At 47.7% G+C, this 21,408-nt stretch overlaps 1 protein-coding gene across 1 annotated transcript in view; it reads right to left on the minus strand.

Moving 5' to 3' along the window:
• The window catches only part of LOC102943481 (NACHT, LRR and PYD domains-containing protein 3), a 509,145-nt gene that overhangs the window by 11,242 nt on the left and 476,495 nt on the right, over positions 1 to 21,408 (minus strand). Inside the window, exons 21-22 of the mRNA XM_043549314.1 lie at positions 17,073 to 17,243; positions 7,010 to 7,183 (exon numbers count right to left, since the gene is read on the minus strand). Of these exons, the coding sequence (XP_043405249.1) occupies positions 7,010 to 7,183; positions 17,073 to 17,243 (345 nt within the window). The remainder of the gene's footprint in view (positions 1 to 7,009; positions 7,184 to 17,072; positions 17,244 to 21,408) is intronic.

Here is a 21,408-nt window from a genome sequence, read left to right on the forward strand (position 1 = left end):
AGAATCCCAAATCAAGCCTTTCCAAAAACTCTCACAGATTTTTGTATGGTGGCTTCCATCAAAGGTTTTAGCCTCAGCATCTTTTGAGTACAAGTAGCCCCTTGGGAGTTTGAAGGGTTTCTCCTAATAAAGATAGTTTGGAATCTCACCTTCACATTGCCAGATTTCGGAAGACCATGGCTAATCTTTCTCCTCTGGTTAGAAGCTCCTATCAGTAGCTGGACATTTAACTTGGTTCTGCCACATATTAATGGAATAGCTCTTTGTATCAGTGGCAACCTCATCCCTATACTTCCATTCAAGATATGTTGCTTTTTTAAGTAGTGGCAGTCATAGAATCATAGAATATCAGGGTTGGAAGGGACCTCAGGAGGTCATCTAGTCCAACCCCCTGCTCAAAGCAGGACCAATCCCCAATCAAATCATCCCAGCCAGGGCTTTGTCAAGCCTGACCTTAAAAACTTCTAAGGAAGGAGATTCTACCACCTCCCTAGGTAACGCATTCCAGTGTTTCACCACCCTGTAATACCACGGACAAACCATACTGAATTAAAATAAACCTTACTGAATTACATGTAATACCTTTGGGGTCCATTGTATTAAAGTGTAATTGTTTGTGTTACTGTGAAGATTGCATATAACTTTGCCTGGGGGACAGGGTATGCTAATGTAATTCCTCCAGTCAGAAGCATTTCGAAGCCACTGTCTGCAGAAGTTTGCATATACTAATTCAAACTGGAATCTCCAGGGACCCACAAACAAAGAAAAGATTTTGGCATAAATAACTTGTGTTTAAACTGATTCAGGGCCTTCTTCCTGATCCAGCAAATGGATAGGACCTCTGGTCCATGGAGGGTCCCAATCCCTAGGGAAGGGTAGAAGGACTTGGCCTAGTGAGACCCCATAAAACAGAGTTCTCATTCTGAGCAAAGGATACAAGAAAACACCTGGGTGGGGTTTTGAAGGACTGCTACTGCCAGAACCCATGTCGGAGGGGGTGATCTCTGTTACACTTATTAGCATGAATGTTGGTTCTTTTATTATTTGTAATATGTTTTCTCTGTAGTGCTTTGACCTTCGGAATAAAATATGTTTGCTTAGAAAGAACTGCATGGTAACTTATAACTGGGGCTATTATGCTGTGTATTTTCTCTGAGGAGAGGAGTGAATCTGACCTGCTTAGGCAGATTGTTGTTTGCTGGGAATAACACAGTGATGGCAGGGAACTGTGCAGCCTGAAAATACCCCACTCAGAAAGGAGAGAGACATGGGCCTCCTCCCAGGAGAGGCAGTGGCTAGGGGAGTTGGAAGCCTAAGAGGGGATGCCCTTGATGGATCACTGAGGGGAAATAATGGTGCAATTCCCTAAATTGTGACAATTCCAATCAACTTCTCCAGAAGTTAACTGTGTTATCTAATAAATCCCCTTTTCTTCAGCTTTTACCAGACAAAGTAGTACTCAGAACTATTCCACAATTCCTGCCTAACCGAGTTCTCCTTGTCATTTCCATCAAAACACCGCTCTCCTAAACCTACCCTTCTTAAGAGTTCAGATGTCTACAGGGCCATCAAATTCTCCCCGTGCAGGACAAAATCTGATGCCTTGTTTCTCTCCTGTGTTGGAAATAACAAAGGTCTCAAAAAACGTATAAGGCAATCAACTCCAGATGGGTCAGATTTGCTAATCTGGAAGCCTATAGGAAGGCTCAAAAGACACTGCTATCAAACCTCAGAGCATGTTCAATAAGATCAGTCTCTAAATCTCAGCAGATAGATGAGGTCTATAGAGTGACTGCCTGACAATCTCTGCATCTTATGACCAGACACTGCAAGTAGATCCATAGTCACTAGATGCTGCCTTTGGTCTCCAGGACTTTCAGTCTGCTGTTCTTCCTTGATTTGTCTTCTCATTTCATTCTGCTTTCCCTCCCCCACCCCCACCCCCTTTTTTTTTTTGGTAGACTGCCTGATACTTCCCATCCCTCAGTCTCCAAACTAGTGGATTCTGGAGAAGACATATTTGAAGTACATTGTAATTATTTGTTACTTAAAATTAGAGTAATTCAATTTTCTTACTCAGGTCTTCAGATTTTACAGAGTTTAACCTTAATTATAAAATATGCAAGTCTGTGTTGTGTGGGACATAAAGGGGAGGAAGAGAAGTTGGGTGTCTTCAAGTTAAACCCTAAAATCCTATGTCCTTAAAATGTGAATCATGGACAAAAATCAGGGCAGCATTTGAGAAGGAAGTCCAGGCTCTGTCTACAATCTGGGGTGACCAAATGTTTTTAATCCAACTACAGGCAGAGATTGGGTTTAATCACAGAAACCCCTTCTAAAACTACTGGGCCCTAAATCCAGAGAGTGCCTCTTGACTACATCAGGGCTCCAGAGGTGGGAAATGCTTTTAGGAGCACACCAATGCAAGCATGCATTTGAGTCAGGGCTCTCTCCTAGGTGGGCAGATACATTGTCCAGGTTGCCCTGGTTTAAAGCAAGCAGGAAACATCATCTGTTTGATGCACTTTGCCTAAGTACTGCACTGAGATATCAGTAAGAGTAGAATCTAGAAGCTCATCTCGTAGGCAGCCTTAGCTATTCCCCAAGCCTCAGGTGAACCTTTCTTGGGAGAGGTGCAGAGAATTCTCGGTAGATAACTGTTACTCACTGCTTCATTGTCATTCCAGTAGGACTTATGCCAGCATTGTTAGAGAAGTAGAAAAATGGACATCTTCGTATAATTAAGATTACACTGCTGGTACGGAGTTCCACAGGGTAGTCTAGATGAGCATATTACCAGTTCAGATGTGGATTCACTTCTTGACATCTATAATCAAAACTACCCTACTCCAGTGCACATAGAGCAAAATCAATTGACTGTGGACAGAGTAGATCTTAAATGACATTCTCAAATTTTCCTGCGGTTGTTAGCCTGGAGGACACAATACAAAAATTCATTCTCACAGCTTTGTTGTTCCCATGTTTTTTCCAGTTCATGCAACAGACTGTCATCAAGGCATACCCTGAAAACACAGGCCACCCTTTATCAAACAGGATGACCAAGCCCTTAGTGTGTTGTGGAAAGTCTGAGGCATGCCTTGTGGGAACTTACACAACAGGGCTCGTCAGCAGGGGCCTCCTCTCAGATAAATTCCAGGGGTGGGGGGTGAAGTTGTGACAGCATATAGAACATTATATGGAGTTACATTATATCTTAGAAAGGCAGGGAGTGGAAGACATAATGGAGCATACAAACCTATGGAAAGTCCAGTGGGGAGCGGGGACAACTGCCCCCTAGAAAATGATGTCCCTGCTGGTAAGTATGAGAAGATATCAATGTGTTTTTACAGCTTTACGGAGAGGTACCCATTTGGGGAGAAGAGAGAAGCCAGGATCAGAGTTTTGGGCAGCTGTGCACACTGGGGTATCCCGATGTGTAAACAGCATTTGGGCAATCGCCCATACCATGGGTGTCTCCTTCCATGGGGGAGGAGAACAATAAACTAGGAAGACCTGTTTTGTTTACTTCCCCACCTGGACGGAATACAGTGCAATGAGTTGACACCTATTCCCTGGCTAGTGCACAAGGAGACTGGGCCCATTTACACAGTACATACGAGTCACAAATGCTTTCATAAGAATAACGCAAGATGGGAACCTTTCAGCTGCGGCAGAAGAAGCAGATGGTTCCTACATGTCCTGTTATTCCGCAAGCCAGTTCTGTGGATGAACTCACTGTGCTGGCCCCATTATTCCAGGATAAGATCCCAAAACCTGGACCCCACAAAAATGCCAAAAAAATGCCATAGAGATTGGCTGTTACAGACACGGCCCTCAGGGGATCCTTTGCCTTTTGTAATTTATTCTGTAACTGAGATTACTCAGAGCTTGTTGACTTTCCTGTATGGTGTAAGAGGACAGAAAAGTGCTACATTGTCTAAACAAAGTAAAAGAAGCAGTGAGAGGCAGAAAGGCCTTCTTTAAAAAGTGGAATTTAAATCCTATTGAGGAAAACAGAAAGGCACATAAATTCTACCAAGTGAAGTGTAAAAATATAATTAGGAAGGACAAAAAAGAATTTGAAGAACAGTTAGCTAAAGATTCAAAAAGTAACAGCAATTTTTTTTAAAGTAAATCAGAAGCAGGAAGCCTGCTAAACAACCAGTGTGTCCATTGTGCGATCGAGGTGCTAAAGGAGCACTCCAGGAGTAGAACGCCATTGCAGAGAAACTAAATGAATTCCTTGCATCAGTCTTCATGGCTGAGGATGTGAGGGAGATTCCCAAACCTGAGCCATTCTTTTTAGGTGAAAGATCTGAGGAACTGTCCCAGACTGAGGTGTCATCAGAGGAGGTTTTGGAACAAATTGATAAATTAAACAGTAATAAATCACCAGGACCAGACGGTATTCACCCAAGAGTTCTGAAGGAACTCAAATGTGAAATTGCACAACTACTAACTGTGGTATGTAACCTATCACTTACATCAGCTTTTGTACAAGGTGACTGATGGATAGCTAATGTGATCCCAATTTTTAAAAAAGGCTCCAGAGGTGATCCTGGCAATTACAGGCCTGTAAACCTAACTTCAGTACCTGGCAAATAGGTAGAAACTATGGTAAATAACACAATTACTTTACTTAAGCAAAGGAAACTGTCATGGGATTAGAGGGAAGGTTCTTTCAGGGATCAGTAACTGGTTAAAAGATAGGAAACAAAAGGGTAGGAATAAATGGTCAGTTTTCAGAATGGAGAGAGGTAAATAGTGGTGTCCTCAGGGGTTTATACTGGGACCAAAACTGTTCAACATAGAGATAAATGATCTGGAAAAAGGGGTAAACAATGAGGTGACAAAATGTGCAGATGATACAAAACTACTCAAGATAGTTAAGTCCAAAGCAGACTGCAAAGAGTTACAAAGGGATCTCACAAATCTGGGTGACTGGGCAACTAAATGGCAGATGAAATTCAGTATTGATAAATACAAAGTAATGCACATTGGAAAACATAATCCCAAGTACACATATACAATGATGGAGTCTAAATTAGCTGTTTCCACTCAAGAAAGAGATTTTAGAGTCATTAGGGTAGCTCTGAAAATATCCACTCAATGTGCAGCAGCAGTCAAAAAAGCTAACAGAATGTTGGGAATCATTAAGAAAGGGATTGATCATAAGACAGGAAATATCATATTGCCTGTATAGAAATCCATGGTATATCCATCCTCTATATAAATACTGCATGCAAATGTGGTCGCCCCCATCTCTAAAGAGATATATTGGAATTGGAAAAGGTATAGAAAAGGGTAACAAAAATGATTAGTGGAACAACTTCCATATGAGGAGAGATTAACAAGACTGGGACTTTTCAGCTTGGAAATGAGATGACTAAGGGGAGATATGATAAAGGTCTATAAAATGACTGGTGTGGAGAAAGTAGATAATGAAGTGTTATTTACTCCTTCTCATAACACAAGAACTAGGGGTCACCAAATGAAATGAATAAGCAGCAGGTTTAAAATAAACAAAAGGAAGTATTTCTCCATACAATGCACAATAAACCTGTGGAACTCTTTGCCAGATGATGTTGTGAAGGCCAAGACTATAACAGAGTTCAAAAAAGAACTAGATAAATTCATGGAGAATAGGTCCATCAATGGCTATTAGCCAGATTAGCCAGGGTTGGTGTCCCTAGCCTCTGTTTGCCAGAAGCTGGGAATGGGCAACGGGATGGATCATTTGATAATTTCCCTGTTCTGTTCATTTCCTCTGGGGCACCTGGCATTGGCCACTATCTGAAGTCAGGACACTGGGCTAGCTGGACCTTTGGTCTGACCCAGTATGGCCAATCTTATTTTCTTAAGGGGAAGTAGCTCGGGTAGTAGATATCAGGAGCCCAGTGAAGGGAGTTGCACTGTTCCCAAATGTTCCGACAGCTCAGGAATGTGGCGTTATCTCAGCTTCTCCAAATTCAGCTTATCTTTTATTGCTTGGCTGGACCTAGGATGATGATAATTCCCAGCTCACCAAGCTAAACATCTTTGGGTTACAAACACCACACTATATCTCTGTCACATCGGTAAGAAGTTCTGTCTTCTAGTCCCTGGATGGGTAAAGCTGCCCATCTGTCAATACCCCATCCTGGTCCCTGATCTCTATGTGAGTTTTCTCTTTTCTCACACTACACGGCTATTTCTCCATCCCTCTTTCCTTCCTCTCATTCTCTTCCCCCCTCACCCAGTCATGCTACGGGACAGTGACCTTTCTGAAAGTACATCACATTTCCCACTCCCACCCCCCACACACATCTTGGGGGGTCTGCCAAGTCATATATAAAATTAACCTTTGGACAGTCCATCACCCTTCTCCTCACAAGCAGCAACTTGCCTGGCTGGTGATTTGCAGGCTTCATACGTGATTTGCAGGCCTTTTTGTGGCTGTTGTCAATCAAGGGTTGGTGGGTGATGGTGGAGAGTGAGCTGTCACTTCCAATTTCTCCAGAGACCCCCTTCTCTGCAGCACATTAAAGCCATAACATGGGGGGAGGGGTGGAAAGGGGCACTGCACCAGGCTCACATGCCACCCCTATTAGATGACCTAGTACCTCCCCCTGCTAGTGCAGGATAGCTCTCTACAACATGTTTTCCTGTGAATTGTCTAGTGGAGAATTAAGATGTCCCAAGTGATGGAGCTTCCATCAGTTCTATGTGGAGACTATTTTCATGGGATAGTAGATCTCACAGCAGACCTTTCAGAGCAACACAGCAGTGAAGCTGTGTATCTTTCCTCCCCATCTCCCATGCCACCAAGAGTGATTTACTCATCCCCCACCCTGCTACAAACATGGCAGGCTGGGAACATATGGTGAGTCCTTCATGCAAGTGCTGGAGGGACACTTGATTTTCAGATTCTCCTTGTAACTGCAGGGAGCAGACACCAGGTATGCACCCTGTTGAGCACTTTACATAAAGGACACCTGTGAATGCAAAAAGGAGGCCAAATGTTACTTACCGCAGTCTCTCTAATCTGCAGTTTGGCTGTTTCAATCCCTCACACAGCAGTTGCACGCCGGCCTCTCCCAGAGAATCATTACCACGCAGGTCCAGCTCTGCCAGGCTCTGGCTGGCTCTGAGAACAGCAGCGAGATCCCCACAGCCAGCGGCTGTGACACCGCAGTCCTCCAAGCTGCAGAGAGAGAAAGGCAGAGAAGGGGGAGCATGGTGTGAACGGGCTCATCACAGCTGGTCTGACAGGCCCGCTCCCTGACCAATCAGCATCCAGAATGAGCCAGAAGTCCTGCTGCAGACACTGATCCAAGTCCCACTCCTTATCCACTGAGAAACCAGCAGTGGGTGGAACTGTCTGTCTAAACTCCACCCCTTGCCTTTTACCCGTCACTAATGAACAGTGGGAATGGTCTAGACGCCTCAAACCTCTGCCACTGACGAATAAGGAATAAGGTTTGGGATAAGACTTCCTTGCTGAGTACTGCCCCCTCACCCTCTCCACTGACCAACCAGAATTCAGAAGAGTAAAAAAGTCCTGCCACTGAGCTCTTGACCAATCAGGCTGGACTTGGCACTGATCAGCCCGGGAATGGTGCGACCCAATCAGAGCAGGCCCCTCCCCAGGCAGCTGGGCCAGGCTCAGAGCAGGAGGAGCTGGGAGATCCTGACCCTCCGCGACCCCGGCACTAGCTTTGCTGCTCCCCTGCAGGAAACTGATGTCTCCTGTCTCTGCCCCAACCCCATCAGCTCTGAGCCTCAGGCCTGGGGAGGGGAGGCAGCTGGCAGGCCCAGCACTGGCTGCATCACACCCACCTTCCTCTGAGACCAGGGACCAAAGTGGGGGAAAAACAAAGAGTGGAAGATCACCATGGCAGGAGGTTCCCCAAGGATTAAGGAGGGAAGAGTCCCGCAAAGGAGGGCAACTGTGTGACCCTGTTATACAGTTGCCAGGTGTCCAATTTTCAATTGGAAAGTCCAGTCGAAAGGGGACCTGTACCGTGTCCGTCAGATGGACTCACCAGACACAAAAAGTCTGGTTACTGCAGGTGGTGGGGAGGAGGTGCGGGGAGGTGACGGGTTGTCAACTCACGCCAGACCCTGCTCATTCAGGGCCTCTTCATACATACATCTTGTGGGTAGTCAGGCTCCACATCATGAGCTGAAGCTCCCATCCCAGCCCTGGAAGCACAGGGAGCCAAGCTTGCGGGGGGAGATGGGGTGGTGGAGAGGATTGAGTGACGAGGAAGGGGAAGTTGTAAGAGCAGCTAGCAATGGGGGAAGGCAGGGAGAGGAGTGAGTGGAGGGCCTCAAGGGAAGAGACAGAGTAGGGGGAGGTTCCAGCACTCTTGCTTATAATGTCTGGTTTTCAGAAATTAGAAAATTGGCAACCCTACTCTGTTGGCAGGGCTTATTCCAGAGTCTCTGGTGGGGTGATAAAAGCAGAAGTACTGCTGGTTTCTGTAACCTCCTTGCAGAGCCTGGGTTCCTGATGGAGCTGCCAGCCAGCTGAGTGGGTAACAATGGCAGCAGGCCACCTATGACCATGTGCACCTCAAAGACCACCTGCAATCATGAGAATCTTTGCCCTCCTTCAAGGGCTCACAGCAAGCCTCCTGCACTCCCAAGCATGAGTCCTCTCCACCTCCAAAAGCTGCTAAATCTTGCACACATGTTGAGACACCCCTCCCATCAGAATTGTCACCTGCATGGCCTCCTTCATCACCTCAGTTGCCTTAAAAATATTGTTACTCTGCCAAATAGAGGGGAACCCCAACATTTGGAAGAGAAAAAAGCCCCTGAATTCATACAAGGGAGAGAAATCCACACTTCTTGGGGAGTGCCCAGGTTCTGTTAGGGTTTGTAGAGCCCCCAAGATATTTTGGAGGCAGGAAGAGAGGAGCCTGCAATGGGGGTTAGGGGAGAGATTCTAAGATTGGGTCGAATGGGGGAGAAAAACCACAAAGATGTATGTGGGAATCTGAGGGGATAAACCTTACTTTGGGGAGGAGTGAAGTGAAGAGGGCATTCATGCTGAAGCAGAAGAGAAGGACCCCATAAAATTTAAAGGTTAAAAGAGAGAGAGAGGGGACACCTGAGAAGGTTAGGCAAAAGAGATCCTAAAGTTGTGGGAGGACTTTTGAGGGGAATGGACCTCACTTGGAATTAGAAGGAGACCCCCTCTGACACTCAGCAGTAATAAAGGGAGTAAGGAAAGAACACCCCTCCAATAGAGACACCCTGAGATATTCAATTAAAAGAGATAAGGCTAAGGCAGGTTTGGGAAATACCCACCATGGTGCAGAGAAAGAGAGACCTCCAAAGAAGAGCACCTAAGTGGGGAAAGACTGTAAAGAAAACATGGGACACCCCTGGAGGACAGAGGAGAATTAATAAGGATACAGAGAGCAAGACAGAAAGAATTAATGAAGTGTGGAGGGAGTCGGGAGCAGCAGGAGGAAAACGGATAAGAAGGAGTGAGGGAGGAATGGTAGGAAAAAGAAAACAGCTAAATTTGAGGGCAAACATGGACACTCAAAAGACTGAAGGAAAAAAGAGACAGAAAGAGAAGAAAATATCTGAGCAAAGAGAGAAACAACAGAACAAATACAAAATAAATTTTAAAAAAGGGAGACAGTGGCACGTCGATTTTTTAAAAAATATTTTATATAAGTTTGATGCTAAAACGTTGCACAAAGATACACACTCACTGTATGTTGCCAAATGTTCAAAAATGACAAGTCAGGCTGCAAAGAGTCTTAAACTGAGCATAGTCATGTTACTGTCTTAAAATTCGTGAGATTTTTTTTTAAGGAATACACTGAATTCCTTTTATTTGGCTTCTGGTTTTTCAGACTTTAGGGTTCATGCTCAGGCTGTCTCTGCAACCATAAGAATAGAAACTTAGCTTTCTTTTTTTTAAAAAAAATGGAGAGTCTTCCTTAGTCATATGACTCTGGGAGCTAGGACTTTCAGAAAAACATGAAATATGAAGAGACTTGTGATAAAACCTCAAGATGGCAACATTGTCATATATCACAACATGATTCTCTGGTGTAACAGGGATCTCAGGGGCCTGGCTGAGAATGGTAGAGGGCATGGGAGTCCATTGTTCCTGAGATCAGAAGCAGGAATAACCTCATTTTTCTTTCTAACAAAATGATGTGTAAAATAAAGGGTTTTCAGTCCTGATTTAACTGTAAATCTGAATACAAACTTAATCCTGGCGCTGCTCATGGCCCTCCATACATTCCCCCATCCACTCAAATTGAGGCTGGGTTTTAGAATGTAGTTGTGTGTGCATCTGTTGGCAAATAATCATGTCTATTGGGTTTTGATGCACTTCTATATTAACAATATGTAATCTGAGACACTAGAAAGTTATTCTAGTGCAGAACTCCAGATGAACACCAGGAATGCTCTTATTATTCTAATTGCATAGAATTTTGCCTTTGAAATGTCTGAAAACTTTCAAATATACTGGAAATGGCACATAACATTTCAAAAATGTTTGGGAGATGCCACCCTTCACCCCTCACCTCCAGGCAACCCTACCTGGATTTTGTTTTGCCTCTTCATAGCTTTCACTCGTTTGTTTGGGTCTGGTCTGGTCAGTAGTCAGAGCTTTTTAATTTTCCTGACACACTTAATCAAATTACACAATGTGTAAAATTCATCAGTAGTACTGGCACTAATTTTTAAATGGTGATTATTAAGTAGTTCTACTTTAAAAACCACAACGATATAAAAGAGAGGCTGTGTCCAATCCAAAAAGCACTTTTCTGAGACCAAACCTCCTCCCCCCCCCAAAAAAAACCCCCCACAAGACAATGATCACAGTTCTCTCAAAGAGAAAGGAGGCTCTTGTAGTTAAAGTCCTGGCTCTACCACTCTATCTTTTTGGATCTCAATTTTCCATGTGAAAAACTGGAATAATTATACTTTCTTCCCCCATCCTTTGTCTTTTTGGTCTCTTATAACAGGGTGATGCTATAGTTAAGGTTTAGACCAGGTTATTTTATTTCGCTATTTTACTGGATAGTTCCAGGGAATAGTCAGTTGCCCTTTGACCCCAGGTCAGTTTGAACCCCTACTTGGGGAGACAATTGGAAAAGGCAGGATAGCAGATTGCCAAAATGTGTGTCTGGGGAGATTGTTATTTTGGGGAAATGTAATCAAAGGATTATTGTTAAAAAATTAGTTACATGAATGCTTGCTGGCAGGGAGGAGCATTTTAGGGGTGCACGAGTGCGGGGAATAAGCATGAGAGGGATTTGGGGCTGCATTGAGGGGAGGGGGATAAAAGTGGATGGGCGGTAGGGGAGGTGAGGGGGAAGGACACATAAGGTAAGTAGCAAGGTGCTTGGGGAGAATGGGGGGAATGGTGCCTGTCAGACCCACATTCTTCCCTTCTGTGTGTGCCAGGATCTGGGGTGTCTGACCTCTATCCCTACCTCTCTCATGTGAGCCAGCTTTTGGAGGGGTTGCATTTCTAAGGGTGACTGAGTCCCGCTCCCTTCGTGTATGCCAGGATCAGGGGAAGTCCTGCCCCTCTGGGTGGGCAGCGTAGAACAAGCATGCTCAGAGCAAGCACCAAGAACACACGGCTGAGACTGAGGTGAGAAGCCGGGCACAGGTACTCTTGACCAGGCCGGACTAACCTTTTGTGGGTCCAGCACCAAACATATTTGTGGGCCCCCATGGAGGCAATGGGGCATGGGCTGTGGGGGTCGGTCTCTGGAGCGAGGGGCTGGCTGGGGGCAATGGGGCATGGCGCAGTGGGGGCAGCCCTGCTCCACACAGCCCAGCATAAGGGCACTGTTTACAAACCAGCAGCCGCCAGATGCACACTGGCCTGCCTGGCCCTGCGCTGCCAGCATACCCCTCCCCTCAGGGGTGGGCCCATGCCTCACCACACGCCCTCCCACCCAGAGACCCCACACACAGAGCTGCTATGGCTAGCACCCCCATGCCAAGAGACCCCCCCCAGATCGCTCCCACCACAACTGTACTGCACCCTGCACACCACGGCCCTCCACCCTTAGCACCCTCACACTCCGACTGGCTGGAGCCAGCCCCTTGGGGGCAGCGCCATCAGCCAGGCCAGAGCAGGACTGGGGCCTGCGCAGGCTGGGCTACCTCAGGACCCACTTGCCTGGTGGGGCCCGGCTGAGCCCTCCATGCTGCCCTCCCCCCATACACAAATGGGCCGAGACCGGCCCAGCATTTGCACCGCTCCCAGGCGGCTCGGCCCCGGGGAGGCGGGCAGGGCCCCACAGGTGGCAGGCAGCAGAGCTTGGAGCCAGAACTGCACTGCGGAGCAGGTAGACCCCTAGGATGTGACCCCCAAGAGCTCACCCTGCCCAGCCGCATCCATCCGCCCTCCGGCCAGCAGCCCTGGCCAGCCCACATAGCTGAGCCTGCTGTTGGGCGGTGAGCCCCCTACAGGTGAGCGGGACCTGCTGGGTGGGAGCTGCTCACACAGCAGTGGCTGGGAGCTGGACTGCCCTGGGCGAGGGGCCAGAGCCGGCCATGTGGATGACTTAGACAGGTCCGTAATGGGCCCCTTCCTAGTGTGCGAATGGCAGACATTGTAAACCCGGTACTGTGCTTGGCCCATATCATAAATTGTCTCGCACTGGTGCGGGAGGAAGGGACACCCACTGACACGAATGGACCCGTTCACACATCTTAGAGCCTTTGTTTCAGGCTGTGTCCATCTCCATGGGGAGAACATCTCATTGAGATTAATGGGGCGCTTAACACTTCTCTGAGTCCGTAAGACTGAAGTTTGAAACTCACCCTGGGCAGAAATCTCAGAATTTACTTTCAACATTTTGGAAAAGTCTGCCTCTGTTGAGGGCTTTTTTTGTTTGTGGTTATTATTTTGGAGAAATGTCATCTAAGCACAGCAGAATATTCAGAAGGCGCTGATACTATTGTTGAAAAGAAAACAAATTACATGTGACCGCTCACTGCGGGGGGGGGGGGAGGCTGATTAACGGTGCAGGAGCAGGTAGTAATACAGGAAGGGGAGTTTGGGTCTGCAGCAAAGGATGGGAGTATTATGGGGAGGGGGACATATGGGAACAGGAGAGGGGAAGAGGCTTTGGTGGGCTCAGGTAAGAGGGGGTAGGGATTGCAGGAGGGGAGAGGAGAAGATGGGAGGGGTTGGAGAATGTGAGTGGCAGGGGAAGAAGTTGGGGGTTTAGGAGTGAGGGGGCCTGTCAGCCCTGAAATCTCACCTTTCGTGTGTGTGCAGGGAGCTCTACCCCTTTGCAGCGGCCTGAGCACCTCTCCTTGCCCATTGGATGTTCTGGGACCTGGCAGGGGGGGAGGCTGCTCCTCTGGGGGATCTGAGCTCCTCTCCCTGCGCCTTTGGTGTCTGACTTAGTAGAAAGAACAGGAGTATTTGTGGCACCTTAGAGACTAACAAATTTATTTGAGCCTAAGCTTTCGTGGGCTAAAACCCACTTCATTGGATGCATGCAGTGGAAAATACAGTATAAATCTGTATAAATATAGTAAATCTGAAACCTGTCTTAATAGAATGACTGCAGTTTGTGAAGGCTGTACTGAACTACCATCTAATCTGAGACTTGGGCTCTGCACCTCCAGGGTGAGTCACAGTGGCATGAAAATGCCTGTATGCTCCTGTTCTGAGGATAATTAGGACATCAGTCTCCAGGCCTGGCAAACTATTAAGTGAAATTTTGCAATTCTTAATGTTTAAAGTGGGCTGTTCAAATGAAGGTGTTTTTGTCTGGTTGGTTTTTTATTTATTTTTGTCTGTTTTGAAGTTTGACATAAAATGTAGGTTTCAGGGGGAAAACATACCCCCATCCGAGCCTGGCTGCTGCTGGCGATGGAGCAGTGAAGTGTATCCCCAGGGCTTGGGGTGCAGTGTGCTCCACTATCCCACCACAGCCCAGAAGGCAGGGATAAGGGATCCCCGGGAGTCTGTGGGGAAGTTTAGAGGCTGGCTCCCACTCACCACCCTCACAGTGCACGCTGCCTGGGCACCTCTGCACACACAGCCCAGGAAGGGCAGGAGGAGCCCATGAGAAAGGGACAGAGAGCAGACAATGAAGCTGTCTTGCAAGAGGGACGGGAAGGGAGGGCTCTCAGTTCAGCATGGCTGGGGGAAGGATGACCTCGAACATCCTGGTAGCCACAGGCACTGACTTTACTTTTCCCTCCAAAGGGGCCCACCCTGGCAAGTGATCAGTGGCCATCCCTGGGGCCCGGAACCACTATAGCTGGTGGCTGCTGAGCACCCTCTATTTTTTTTCTGTGGGTGCTTGAGTACCAAAGCACCCATGGAGTCGATGCCTGTGCTGGGAGCTGCCTCCCACTTGTCAGCTTTGCTCCCTGCTTCAGGGTAGCTCTGCAGAGCAGTGAGGAGGAGACAGAGACAGAGCTACCACCGCAGGAGGCTATGGGGAGTTTTGGGGCTGGATCCCACTTGCTGCCCTAGCAGTGAATTATGCCCAGGCACCCTGCACACACAGCCCAGGGAGTGCAGGGGGGCCAGAGACCGGAGCGGGGACCAAGTGGCTGCCCTGTAGGGAGGGGCAACAGCCAGGGTGCCAGGGGTCATCCTCCCCCAGCCACGCTGAGCCAGGAGCACTGCCCTCCCTGGGGCTGTTTGTGCAGGGGCATCTGGGCAGCGTGCACCAAAATCTGGCTGTGCTCTTGGGACTGGGAAGCAGCTCTCTTTGCAAAAAAGCTTCTTCTGATCAGTCTCCACTGAAAACCCTGCAGGCTCTCTGACAGTGTGCTTACAGACCGCTGTTCAGCAGACAATGGGTTAATGCTGATCTGAGCTGCTGCAGTTTGCAAAGGGAGATGTGGCTTCTGTTTGCAATAGAGTGCAACAGACTGCACCACCCATTGTCCGCATACACAGGACTAAGGAAATTGCCCAAGGAACTTTGGGATACGCCCGGAGGACTTCTGGGACCTGAGTCAAACCGGGGCCACATGCACACAGGAAAGCAATAGGGCTTGGACTATAGGTCCCACTTAACACGGGCTCAGACCTGCCAGCCCTGCAGGGTCCTGGACCATAGGTTCGAGCCCTAGGTTAACACAATTGGTGTGGGGATGCAAGGGAGATAAGGCTTGAGCCTGGGCTTAGATTGCTGTGTAGATATACCCTTAGTAATAAACCTGTCAATAGCTTACTATAGGTTTGGCTGCCAGCATCTTTGGCGTGAGATCTAGGATACAAATCAACTCCAGTGAGTGACGTGTCTCTTGGGAGCTGTCCACGCTCCTAATTCCCCCCCCGCCCCTAGACAGCTTGACAGTCCTGGTCTAAAGAAAGGGATGTGCTAGTGTAACCCACCCTTACCCAGCATGGCTCTGTCTCCCTCTAGTGGCTGGACCACATGAAAGAGTTGTGCTAAATCACTAGAGTCTGCAATACTGACAGTTCCCCACCTCAACCTGAAAACACGATGAAAGGCAAAAACTCACAAATTTTCCCTAATTACAACTGGTCACCATCTCCTATTACTGCCAACAAGGTTGAAGCCAGCAATATGGCTACCGTTTCCCTACAGTTCATCTGCTCGTGGAATTGAGGCTGCCCTTGATAAAGCTGGCTGCCACCTCTGACTGTTTTCAATGAGATGGAAGCCATGCCCACAGGCAAAATGGCTGCCACTCTTGTTTGGGGGCTAGATGGGACATAAGGACTGTGAGGATCTCTAAGGACAGTGCTAAAAGTAGATGGAGCAAGTGAGGGGGAGCAGGGCAATGGGGGGGAGAAGGAGGCAGATTTAGGGGTGCAGGAAAATGGGCTGCAGGGTGATGTGGGGGACAGCAGGGAGCAGATTGCAGGGGGGTCTGGAGGAAGTGGAGTAGTATTTGGGGGTGGAGTGCTGCCTAGTTTCTGGCAGAGACGTGGTGGTTGGGAGATCAGCGAAGTGCTGCTTCTTGGAAAAGGCTAAACAAATCCCATAGCATGTTTACGGGGACTTTGTCGCTTATACCCTTATAAGAATAAGTTTCAAGTTCTTTAATATGCATATCTGTAACTCATCAACCCTAAAAAGTAGTATAAGGTCTATGTGCGAGTGTGAATCGTGATTCATTAATTAGGTCAGTGGTTCTCCAACTATTTACAATCCAGCCCTTCTTTTATCCAAGGAAATAAACATGGAGGGGAGAAAGTCAAGACAGTGATTGGAAAGGGATAGAAGTTCCTCTGCATTATGGATGAGGAAAAATTAAATGCAGTCTCCATCTGAACAGCCAGGGAGAGGCATGAATTTCTGTGTACATTAAAGACGGACTGATTTTTCAAACTGATATTATCTCACAAACGTTGGCAAAGGAGTAGAGTGGAGTTAAAAAGAAAAAAGACTTAAAAGACACAGATTGTTTTTACAATCACATGATTTTCGTGGGGTCTAACTCATGATTTTTCATGTCTTCATGCTGGCAATACTGGGCTGTTGGGGGTTTCTTTTGTCTTAAAATAATTCTGTCTGTGACATCAAAATATGCTGCATCTGGGATTTGCTAAAATCCACCAGACTCTGTCCTCAACTGCCTCAACTGTCCTCAACTCAAGTTCACACTCAGCGCTAATGAGGAGACTGGAGAAACTGGTTATAAGCCACCTCTGCACTCCCCTGATCCTGGGCCAGGTGAGAGACAATACGGCCTCTGGTCTAACACAGAGGAACCTCAGGGCTGCGTCTGCCCTAAGTTATCCCCTATGCTGTGCCGGCCTAGGATAGGTGGAGCACCATGCACTCTGCCCTGGACATAAACCTCCATGCTCCTCCACACCCCCTACATGGAGGCAGGGCGATGCAGGGAATGGGTGATACAGAGTTAGCTGTACCTGCTTTCTACCACCTGAGATTGCCCTGAGTCAGGGGGATCCTTGGCTGTCCCTTTAGGGCAGCTGCCCAGCTGCTTTCCCTGCTCAACAGGGGCTGAAGCCTGAGCCCACTACGTGCACTGTAGGCTATTGTGGTCATGGTACACTGAGTTTAACTCACAATATCACAGTGATACCAGGCACACACTAAAGGGACCCAGCTGTTACTTACCCCAGTCTCTGCAGTTTGCAGTTTGGATGTTTCAGCCCCTCACACAGCTGCTGCATTCCTGAATACTCCAGTTTGTTCCGCCTTAGATCTAGGTATGTCAGGGTCTGGCTGGTGCAGAGAACAGAGGAGAGATCCCCACAACATGCAGCACTGAGACCACAATCGCACAGCCTGCAGGAGACAGATATATACAGAGTAAAATGACTTGTGTATTCCCCATTCTCTGCATCTCCCCTCACTGAGACCCATGTGTATCTCCAAAGGGATTCTTAATTCAGAAACAGTGGCTAGGAATAATGTTATCTACTTATTTTGACTGAAATAATCATAAAACGATGCCAAGTGAAAGTTGCATCCCCTTAACTTATAATTAATGATATGTAACCCCCGTATGTCAAGGGAATATTAAGGATGCAAGATTAAGCACCCAAAAGTTAGGAACTGCCAAGCTTTAGGCTGCCTAGGCAACCTTAATTTAGCTTCTTTCTATGTGTGCATTTTGATATAGTCTGGGCAGGGAATTCTTGTTGCGGCTGGGGCTGGGGGTGGGGAGAAGTGGTGTGGAGCTCTCCCTCCTCCCCCATACCTCTCCTGCTGTCCATCCGCCTTCCTGCTGACCTCCACCTGCTCCATAGATGCTGCAGAATCGTTGCCTTTCTTCTTTGCAAGTGCATTGTGCTGCATGTGTCCCCCCTCAGACTTCCCTCTCCTTTCTCCCCTCAATTTGCATTAGTGGACTGGTGGGCCTCCTTCTCTTTCCTCTGCCTGCCCAGCAGTCCCTTCCACCCCCCGCTCCACACACACACAAAACGTCCCCCTGGCGGTTCGCTGCCCCTGTCTCATGTGGTCCACCTTGTGATCCACTTTCTCCCATGTTGTGTTGCCTGTTTCCCCTGCTCTTCCCAGCCAGACCCCTCGCTACTTGTTGCCCTTTGCCCCACCCAGCCCCACTTGCCCACACTCATGTGTGCCTGTGTTTTCCCCCCATTTTGTTTGATTCCTACTCAGCTGTATTTCCCGCCCCCCCTGCCGCCCACATACCCCTTCACTCCCAGTGCGACTGGAGAAGCAGACCCCACCACACATACTGTTTAGAACAATCCCCCTCGTCTCTTCATTTATTGGATGAATCCCCCACTTAAACTTTGCTCCCTCCTTACCCTTCTGTGATCTAGTGGGGAGAAGATATTAGCTTTCCCCCAGCCCCTTCCTTATATATCCCTCTCAAGTGGCTTTTCCTGTCACCTGTCCTCAATGGGAGAGCCCGCTCCAGCCTCGGGCAAGGCTTCTGCTGTGGTGTCTTGGTCCATGGCGGGAAGCTTGGGACTGAGGGAGGGGAATCCCCAGCCACTGTTCACACACCCCCTAGGCTCTCTCCCCTTTCTGCCCCTATGGCTACCATCAACACCTCTGTCACCACCATCGTCACTCCCTCTGGGGCAGCAGCAGAAGGCACAGCCAGGCACTCTGCTGCCAAACCCACCACCACCCAGGGAGCCCCTCAGTCAGGAAGAAGGGCCAGGGCAGAAAAGAGGGCAAGAGCCCTGCCCAGAAGGCTCCTGCCGCTGTGGTGTTGGCTGCAATTGCTGCAGCCTGGCTATCGGCTGCAGCTCCCCGTCCCACTGACACCCCTTCCCCAGTGCTGCTGGAGGGCAATGGGGTGTCTGTAGACTTGGTGATTCTGCAGACTTCTCAGCTCCTAACCTGCCACGGGACAAGCTGTAAATGTTCCTGAAAGACTCACAAGGATCCAGGAGGAAGGAGCAGCTCACTCTCTAGCATTGGGGGGATTTTGATCTTGTCTTCCACAGTGTGACAGTCTTATTGGGGGAGGATGAAGGGAGCAAAGGGCAGTGCTCTGCAGCCTACCAGTGGGCCTGCAACTTCCATGACTCCCTAGTCACCTTTGGGATCGAGCACAGGTTGCTGTGTGGTTCTGAGGGTACAGGCAGCACCACCAGCTGTGAGGATCTTCAGCTCCGGTAATGAGACCTACACCATCGCACCTCTCAACATCAGGGGCTGTAGTGTGAGTCTCCACAGGTGCCAGGTACTGTCCTACCTTCGCACAGGGGGTGGATACTCTTTGATCTTCCTGCAGGAGTCTCAATCCGAATCAGCTGTCAAAGCCAGCTGGTAGCTGGAATGGGGGTGCAGGGTGTATACCAGGCACATCACTGAGTTTTTGGGTGGGATGGTGACCCTGTTTTCATCAAAATTTTGCCAGCTCACCTGCTGGATCACTGCATCCAGGTGTAGCATCTGATCCTCAATCCTGGGTAGGGACTTTAACACTATCCTTGACGCATGCATCCTCACTGGCAGATAGACTTGTCAGGCCCCCACAGACACCCTCAGGCAGATCATCGACCATCCTTCCCTGGTCGAAGTCTGGCACAATCACCACCTGGATGATTCCACCACTGTGACCTGTGTCCAGGTGGAGGAGTCTCATTCATGGCACTCCTGCTTGAACTGTATCTATGTCTCCTGTTTTACCATCTTGCAGGCCAACTCCTCAGGACAGCCCCGTTCTCGAATCACCACATGGTGGCTGTGATGGTTGTTTTAACACCTGAGTGGCCAGTGCTCGCCTACTGGCATTTTAACAAGATCCTGCTGGAGGGGTGGACTTTGTAGCTTCCTTCTGGGAGTTCTGGCTGCAACTACTCCTTCCTAGGAAGTCATTTCCCATTTTGTATGTGTGCAACTGATTGTTCCTTCCTAAATGGAGTACTTTGCATTTGTCCTTGTTGAATTTCATCCTGTTTACTTCAGACCATTTCTCCAGTTTGTCCAGATCATATTGAATTTTAATCCTATCCTCCAAAGCACTTGCAACCCCTCCCCAGCTTGGTATCGTCCGCAACTCTGTATGCCATTATCTAAATCATTGATGAAGATGTTGAACAGAACCGGACCCGGACTCTGCGGAATTCCACTCATTATGCCCTTCCAGCATGATTTTGAACCACTGATAACTACTCTCTGGGAATGGTTTTCCAACCAGTTTTGCACCCATCTTGTAGTAGCTCCAGCTAGGTTGCATTTCCCTAGTTTGTTTATGAGAAGGTCATGCAAGATTGTATCAGAAACTTTACTAAAGTCAAGATATACCACATTTACGGCTTCCCCCCATCCACAAGCCTGGCTACCCTGTCAAAGAAAGCTATCAGGTCAGTCTGACATAATTTGTTTTTGACAAATCCATGCTGACTGTTATTTATCACCTTATTATCTTTTTGATGTTTGCAAACTGATTACTTAATTATTTGCTTCATTATCTTTCTGGGTACAGAAGTTAAGCTGATTGGTCTGTAATTCCCTGGGTTGTCCTTATTTCCCTTTTTATAGATTATCACTATATTTGCCCTTTTCTAGTCTTCTGGAATCTCTCCCGTCTTTCATGACTTCTCAAAGATAATCACTAATGGCTCAGATATTTCCTCAGTCAGCTCCTTCAGTATTCTAGGATGCTTTTCATCAGGCCCTGGTGACTTGAAGACATCTAATTTGTCCAAGTAATTTTTAAATTGTTCTTTCCTTATTTTAGCCTCTTCTGATCCTACCTCATTTTAACTAGCATTCACTACGTTAGACATCCAATCACCACAAACCTTCTTGGTGAAAATCAAAACAAAGAAACAAACCTCTGCCATTTCCACATTTTCTATTGTTATCCGCCTCCTCCCCCCCTCACACACACATTGAGTAGTGGGTTGTACAGACAACAGCCTCTTTCACTACACAAGCCCAAGTAGTAATACAGAGCATTTCCTCCCTGTCCCCACAAACACATCAGTCTGAACCCAGGTCATTGATTAGTAATTTCCTTTCTTTATGTGAAGAATGTCTCCCTGGAAGCAGCATGACTGTATCTCTCAGTGCTAGGACCAAGGTTCTACCCCATGCTTCAGACACTGCCTCCCCACCAGGCTCTCAATAATAGATTCCTTGGAAGGTCTGAGTTCCTCAGCTGTGTTGGTGCTGCAGGTTTTGTCTGAAGCTCCATCAGAGAGCAGGTGAGGAGATCTAGCCCTTCCCATAGCTAACACACAAATATTTATTCTTTTTGCCCATTTATTATTTATTTTTACAGCTGGTTCTGGAGAATGATGGTATTTTTTCTTCCCAGTCTCTTTGGGAGTGGGAGCCAGTGTTACATTCATGTTAAAACCCTAGGCTTCAGAGCCTGAGCCCCAATTTCAAAGCTCTGTCTGCACAGGCTCTAAAATGCAGCACAGACATACCCTCAGACTCAAATTCCCAGCTATGTGTCTTGCTGACGTTCAAATGTACCCCTCCCAGCCCATCTGCTTAGCACAACTGGGTTCCC

Source organism: Chelonia mydas, chromosome 6, assembly GCF_015237465.2.
Source record: "Chelonia mydas isolate rCheMyd1 chromosome 6, rCheMyd1.pri.v2, whole genome shotgun sequence".
Lineage (NCBI taxonomy): Eukaryota > Metazoa > Chordata > Testudines > Cheloniidae > Chelonia > Chelonia mydas.